General features: G+C 38.5%; 1 protein-coding gene across 5 annotated transcripts in view; it reads left to right on the top strand.

Annotated features, from left to right (window-relative positions):
- Positions 1-7659, top strand: part of LOC110328856 (zinc finger protein 58) — a 10178-nt gene extending 2519 nt beyond the window's left edge. For 2 of the 5 annotated variants that reach the window (XM_029544098.1, XM_029544097.1), the window contains exons 2-5: positions 1899-2015; positions 3824-3950; positions 4453-4548; positions 6289-7659. In XM_029544098.1, the coding sequence (XP_029399958.1) occupies positions 2013-2015; positions 3824-3950; positions 4453-4548; positions 6289-7538 (1476 nt within the window). In that variant the 5' untranslated portion in view covers positions 1899-2012 and the 3' untranslated portion in view covers positions 7539-7659. Of the gene's footprint in view, positions 1-1898; positions 2016-2107; positions 2315-3823; positions 3951-4452; positions 4549-6288 lie in introns of those variants that run through there. The other 3 variants (XM_029544100.1, XM_029544099.1, XM_029544101.1) reach the window with 2 other exon arrangements.
- Positions 7660-7673: the final 14 nt, after the last annotated feature.

Below are 7673 nucleotides of genomic sequence, written 5' to 3'. Positions count from 1 at the left end.
GGATTAAAGGCATGCGCCACCATGCCTGGCTTCATTACTGGTTTTCTTGCTACTAACCTTGCTGTGTTAAACAGGCCATTCTTGGAAACTTGGAAGGAAAAGTATGCTGGATAATGGCGTCCAGTTCTTGGTCATCTAAATGATTATGTCAGAGGCCATTGAGAAAAATTACAGACATTATTTGAACAGAATTGAATAGAAACCAAACATGTATGCATGAAATAGACTTGAGAAACACAGATTTTCATTACTTTGTCTTACGGGGTTATAAAAGTTGCAGTCATTGGTCTCATTCAAAATTGTTTTCAAATGCAATGACATAACTTGAGGTGTAAAGTGTGTGTCCAGATTGACTGGCCATCTCCTTAAATCCTACATCCTGTTGCTCATTTCTTTGTGGTATCCACTTAAGTCAGTGAGTGAGAATGTAAGTCACAACGGTTTGTTGGGTATACACCACTTACTAGTATGGTAAGACTCAGTAACCATATACTGATTATTTAAAATCCAGATATGTCTAGATATATCTGGATTTTACAGATATGTCTAGACATATGTACAGAAGAAATCCTGTGATACCTATAATGACCCTAAAATTCAAATTCATTGCACTTTTTCAATAAGTATGTGGCATATGTTCTATCCTATCCTTTTTAGGGTTACAGTATCTGAGTTTTCCTATTGCAAAAACATGTTAACTTAAACCAAAAATTGATGATTGTTATGTGGCACACTTTTGTGTGTCACGTTGGGAAAGGCAGTGCAATGTTACTTACTGATGAACTTAGTGTATTTTTAAAGAACTGTGTTCTTTAATTGATAAATAAGCCCTGTTTGAAGGGAGAGTCGTTATTGTGTGGAACCTGGTGAGTTAACACAACACTCGCTTTCTGTCTAGCCTGGACTTCCCTACAATTTTCTAGGAATAAGGTTTGTCTGATATATCTGAGGAATATCTCTGAGGAACGCTGAACATAGATACAAGAGTTCTTGTGAGTTTAGCTCTGGGACCAGCCTCTGTTCAAGGGAAGGAAAATTGGATTCCCAACTCGGGAATAGAGTAAATTTGCCGCAGTTTTTAATAAATCACAGTTTGTCCCTTCTGGCCAGAATTTATTTGCAATTCCTCTTCACAGGAAGTGAATGTTGTTAGTTTCAACTTGCCCTGAAATGTTTGCTTTAATTATATTGGTTAAAATCCCAACTGAGATCCTTGTGGCTGGCTTTCTGCTGTGCCTTCACAGACTTCCCATGGTGAGAAACATGGCCTGAGTACTACAGGCACTTCCCCTAGGGAATTGGGGTGGTATGCTCTGGGCATCATTAGGGACTGATCCTGGCAGTCCCATCATGATCGGAGACCTGCTCCAGTTCTCTCAGAGAAAAACTCTGCCCAGAGTCACTGCAGCTCTCCAGGCTGGCCATTTTCCCTGCTGTGGGCAGTCTCGTAGATGAAGAAGAGTGGAATCTGTGGTTTTCATTTACTTGTAAATGTGGGAAAGGGTTCTGCCATCTACAAAGATACTTTCAACAGTCTGTATTTTCCTTGAGAAGTGACAGAATTTTATCCATTACATCATACAGTATACTTGGAAGTCTACTGGCCTCACTACTTCTTCACCCTTAAAGACTTTTTTTTTTAGTATAATCTTTCTTTCCAAAGTGTATGCTTCATTCATCCCTACCAGAAGGGAGATTGGGAAATGTCATAATTATATTTTAATTAAATAATACCCCAGAAGAAAAGGGATAAAGTCATATAAGCTGGGAAAATATGGCTGAAACTAGAAATGACCTAAGGCACAGAAAGACATGTATTACATGACCTCATTCACATTAAATGTGTAGAGTTGTAACTCATAGATGTTGGAAATATAATGGTTTTTCTCATTGGCCAGTGACATCGGAAAGCTGTGGCTTGAGGACGTACTTAGCTTGGATGCTCTGAAGTGGTACCCTAGGAGGATAAAGCTCAGAGCACTGTGACCCTGGATGCTGGACGTGTGTAAACTATGGTGTGTACATTTCAGAACTGAACAAGACAGCACTTTGGACATATTAATAATAAAAATATTCTTTGAGGAGATTAACTATAAAAGTACTTTTTATCTGTTGTTGTCTCAAAGGCTTACTGCCTCTGCCTGATAACCTAGTCCTAGTCCTGGAAGTTTCTAGGCTCCATACAATCTTCTCTTCGCTTAGAATGTTTTCAGCCTCTGAGACTTGCTGCTGAATCAACTCGCCCTTTCCTGTTCTTTCTGATCGCTGGCTGGCTGGTTCTACTCAGCCGTTCTGGCTCAGACTCCTCTCCCAGGTAACTTCTTCAGTCCGGCTGCTCAGCTTCTTACTGAATTGCTCTGTTTGCCCTCAAGCCAACTCTAGCAGTCTGTTCTGATCTTCGGGCTCCTCCTCATTCCTTGCTCGTTCCGTCTTTCCCTGTGTCTAACTTGTTCTCTCTGCAGTCTTTCTCCGTCAGACTCTCTGGTAAAACCGCCTCCTCCTCCCTCTCTGTGCTGCTCCACCGTCCCTCTCAACTCTGCCGCATCACTCTCCACATACTCATTCCTGCTCTGTACTTCTCTTCCTCCTGTCCTGTCTGTCCCTTAAGTAGCTTCCCTTTCCTCTCTCTTCTCATGAGAGTTGGGCAGATCCTATTCTGTCAAATCTTTCTCTGATTCGTCACGTTTTCTGCCACTCAATTAGACATTACTTTCAAACATGGGTGCTTTCTTTTACAAATGAACTTTGTCTTCATTGTTTAGGATTAAAGGTGAGTATAAGGACCTGTCTATATTCCAGCCAGAGGGATTAAAGGTCTGTACATTTTTTCTTCTTTCTCTCTTTTTATTTATTTATTTATTTATTTATTTATTTATTTATTTATTTATTTATTTTTGTTACATCCCTTGGCTGTTCTGTCTTGAGTCTCTAGGTGACCTGTCATTATGATCACTATTGAACCAGGCACAAATTAAGGAATCAAGACCCCCCCCCCACCAGCCCAGAGCCTCTGCATCAGAATCCACATTGCATTGCATGTCATACTCATGACTGTAGGCGGGCTTTCCACTTCACATAACTGTGCATATAGTGTTGGGAAGTTCCTTCTTCACCATGACTTTATCCTCTGAGAAATGTATGTATGTATGCGTCATGGATAAAACCAGCATGTGGCACTAAATACAGGTTTTTCCATGGAAGCATGTGTCTTAAAAGTAGAGTATCCACACAGGCTGGTATGATCCTCTGCCTGCATGCGACCACATCTGAAGCATCTAAGGAGTATTACTAACCTACGGTAGAAGCATTCTAGCTCTCCCTCCTGGGCAAAATATAATGTGGTAGAAACAAGCACAAGATGCCTGTGTTAGAGTTTCTATTCCAGTGCTAAACTAAGTATTATGGCCAAAGCAACTTGGAGAAGAATGGATTTATTTCAACTTAGAACTTCAGGTAACAGTCCATCACTGAGTGAAGTCAAGGCAGGAACCTGGAGGCAGAAACTGGAGCTTAGGTCATGAAGAAACACTGCTAAATGGGCTTGCTCTTCATGACTTGCTAATTCTGCTTTCTTACACCGTCTAAGAGCACCTGCCCAGGGGCTACACCCCTCACAATGGGCTGGATTATCTCTTATCAGTGAATAACAGCCTTTTATAGGGTTGCATACAGGAATGTGGAATGCACATTCTCAATTGAGGTTCCCTCTTCTCAAATTATCCTAGCTCGTGTGACATTGACAGAGAACTAGTATGACTAGATCCACAATGCCTGTTATTAGTGGTTTTAATTAGTGGGTATTATCCATTGATCTTAATTTCAGGAAATGCTGTCCTTCTGGGATGTGGCCATTGATTTCTCTCCAGAAGAGAGGGAATGCCTGGACCCTGCTCAGTGGGATCTGTACAGAGATGTGATGCTGGAGAATTACAGCAATCTGGATTTCCTGGGTGAGGATCATGTCCCCTTTGCATTCATATTTCACTGTCAACGTGTTTCTTCCTCTGTGCATTATCTCACGTGAGCTTATGCTTTCCCACAGCAAGTTTCATCTTCTTAGTTTTAAAGAAAAATTAGGGAATGTGCTTAGGCAAGAAACATTGCTTTCTCTTTTGTGTGTTTAGCCTGTCTGAGCCAGTAGGATGCACCCTTCTTCACAGAAGTGGGAATGTTAGAAACACTGTTGCAGTGGCATGGGCCTTACATAGACAAAAACAGTTTCACAGTTCAATTTTAATGCCTTTCCCTTTAAACTCAGAATCTGGACACTGTATGATATTCCTTCACATATTGTAATGATCCTGTCAGAAGACATTTAAGGAACTAATTGTCTGCAGTCATTTATTTCAGCATCTCTTTCCTTATAAACACTGCACTGAAAGGGCCATGCCCATTCCCAGGAGAAGGACAGATGGACACTTGAACAATCTTGTTCTCCTTTCCTCCAAACAGGTCTTGCTTTCTCTAAGCCATTCCTGGTGACATTTCTGGAGCAAAGACAAGGGCCTTGGGATGTGAAGAGACAAGCAGCAGCCACTGTGCATCCAGGTGTGTAGGAATGAGGGGGTGAAAGGACAGAGTTAAGGTCCAAAGATCCAACAGAAGGCCAAGCTTTCACCATATGCATTGAGATAGTGCTGTCGAGGAAATCACTCTTTAGATCGCTCCTTTCGTGATTTTTGTCAAAAAAGCTTACCTCAGATGTTTATGGTGGTTTAATTTTCTTAAATTTTGCATTTCCCTTATCACCTTCGAGATGTGCTTGTCTTTACAATGACTCCAAAGAACTTCATTTTTGAGTTTACATTATAACTGACTTTGCACTGTTTTCTAAACCTCTGAAAATCTACACACAGATTTTTCTAAAGACCTATGTGTGAATCCATTGTAAGGCAGTAAATTCATGCATAAATATATTTTATATTCACTTATACTCGAATCACCTCATCAGAATTCTTTATGAATGATGAAAATGTATCCTCATATTTTCCCTATTACACACTCACTAGTAAAGATTTAAAATGTATATCCTTTCTGAAAATATAGTCATAGATTAAAACTGCCCAAAACTCGAAGAATTTAAATAGCTCATCAATATATTTTCAGAATATTGTGCATTCAGGGTTCTTTTTTCTTAGCAGTTTGCTTGTGTATTACTTGGCAGTGGTTAACCTATAAGCATTTGTTTATATGTAACCCATATAACTTTGTGGATAGATTATCCAATGATAAGCACTTCAGGCCAGTGTAAGATAACAATATATATGAGTTCTAGTTTTGTGAGCATCAGAAATGTGTGTTTCCACTTCATTTTTAAGCAGGAGTCTCTTTTCATGAACATTGTCTCTTTTCATTGCTCAGTGGGTGTTCCATCTTGTAAATTAATAGTTCTTACAAAGATGGCTAATTTTAACTTTTTCTTTGATAATATATTGTCTTTAGCAGAAGTTATTCATAGGTTAACCTAAATTTTTTTCATAATTTTGATAGTGTGATATTTGTCATCCAAATAGAATATAAATGCTGTCTGGGGTGTATTATTTAAATAATTTTGATAGTGTGATATTTGTCATCCAAATAGAATATAAATGCCCATGGGGTGTATTATTTAAAATTATCGTAGACATATTTATTATGCACATTTTCATTCATACCTATAATTCTAAAATTCATGCTTAGGATAAAAATGGTGTTTCTGTATTGCTTCAGTCTCACACAGTCACCATTTATCTTCTGTTTTCCAAGTTGATAATGCCAGGTATGACCATGTATAATATCTATGTATATTAAAGATATTTATTTTTGTTCATATAATACCCTTAAGATATTCTTTTGTCATAGATAATTACTACTTATTTAGCTACTTAACTTTGAATAATTAAGTGCCTTTCTTTTTGTTTGTTTGTTTGTTTGTTTGAGATAGGGTTTCTCTGTGTAGCCTTGACTGTCCTGGAACTCAGTCTGTACACCAGGCTGGCCTTGAACTCACAGATATCCACTTCTGTCTGCCTCTAGAGTGCAGGGATTAAAGGCATGCACAACTACTGCCTGGTGGGCATTATTTCTATAATCAATTTGATCAGGCTTTTACTTCAGTAAAAGCTTAGATTGTTTCCTCCTACTATATTTTCTTAATCATGCTAAATGAATACAGGGGTAGGAATGTTGTATTCTTTCTGACTTATCATAAGAATGTAAGTATGAGTAAATGTCTTCATTTAAAGATAAACATTAAAAATATAAAGAATGTGCTAAGCTTTTGTTCATATATCAACTTTTGGTCAACAGGAAAAACACTCAATAAATGTAAAGATTTCAGCAAGGCCTTTTATTGCAAGTCACTGCTTACTCAACACCAGAGAATTCGTACAGGGGAGAAAGCCTTCAAGTGTGAAGAATGTGGTAAGGCTTTTAATAGTCATTCAAACCTTTCTGAACACAAGAGAATACATACTGGAGAAAAACCGTACAAATGTGAAGAATGTGGTAAGGCCTTTCGTACTCGCTCAAAACTTTCTACACACCAGAGAGTTCATACTGGAGAAAAACCATACAAATGTGAAGAATGTGGTAAGGCTTTTAATAGTCATTCAAACCTTTCTGAACACAAGAGAATACATACTGGAGAAAAACCCTACAAATGTGAAAAATGTGGCAAGGCCTTCAGTACTCGCTCAACACATTATAGACACCAGAAAAATCATACTGGAGAAAAACCATACAAGTGTGAAGAATGCGCCAAAGTATTTTCCTACCCTTCATTGCTTAAGGTACATCAAAGAATTCATTCTGCAGAGAAATCTTACAAGTGTGAAGAATGTGGGAAACCATTTTACTGTCCTTTATTGCTTAAGAAGCATCAAATAATTCATTCTGCAGAGAAACCCTACAAGTGTGCAGAATGTGGCAAAGCCTTTCACTATCCTTCATTGCTTAAGCGACATCAAAGAATTCACGCTGGAAAGAAACCCTGTAAGTGTAAAGACTGCGACAGGGCATTTTACTCTTCTGCATTCCTTAAGCGTCATCAAAGAATTCATTCTGAAGAGAATTCCTACAAGTGTGGAGAATGTGGCAAAAGGTTTTGTTCTATTCCACACCTTCAGTATCACCAAAGATTTCATTCTGGAGAGAAACCATACAAATGTGAACAATGTGGGAAAACATTTTCTACTCTCTCATACCTTCCTTGGCATAAATTGCGTCATTCTGGGGAGAAATCGTACAAGTGTGAAAAATGTGGAAAAATGTTTTACTCTACTTTGGACCTTAAAAAACACCAAAAAATTCATGAATATAAGTGTGGGGAATGCCACTATGGCTTTCCTAATTACGCAGCCCTTACTGCACACCAGAGAGTTCATACTGGAGAGAAACCTCACGTATGCAAACAATGTGGGAAAGACTTTTCTAGGGTTGATAGCCTCAATCAGCATCAGCTTGTTCATACTGGAGAGAAACCCTATAAATGTGAAAAATGTGGCAAGTGCTTCTACCGCTCTTCATCCCTTAAAAGGCATCAAGGAATTCATTCTTAATAGAAAATTTGACAAGTGATATGTGATAAAAAAAATCTTGCTAAATATTCAGACCTTGCCCAAGACAAATGAAACCATTGAGTAGAGAAGCCACGTGCCTGTGAGGAACGCTGAGTGCTTTTTTTTTTTTTTTTT

The sequence above is a fragment of the Mus pahari genome, chromosome 11 (genome assembly GCF_900095145.1).
Source record: "Mus pahari chromosome 11, PAHARI_EIJ_v1.1, whole genome shotgun sequence".
Taxonomy (NCBI): domain Eukaryota; kingdom Metazoa; phylum Chordata; class Mammalia; order Rodentia; family Muridae; genus Mus; species Mus pahari.
This window is presented reverse-complemented; position numbering and strand designations above follow the sequence as displayed.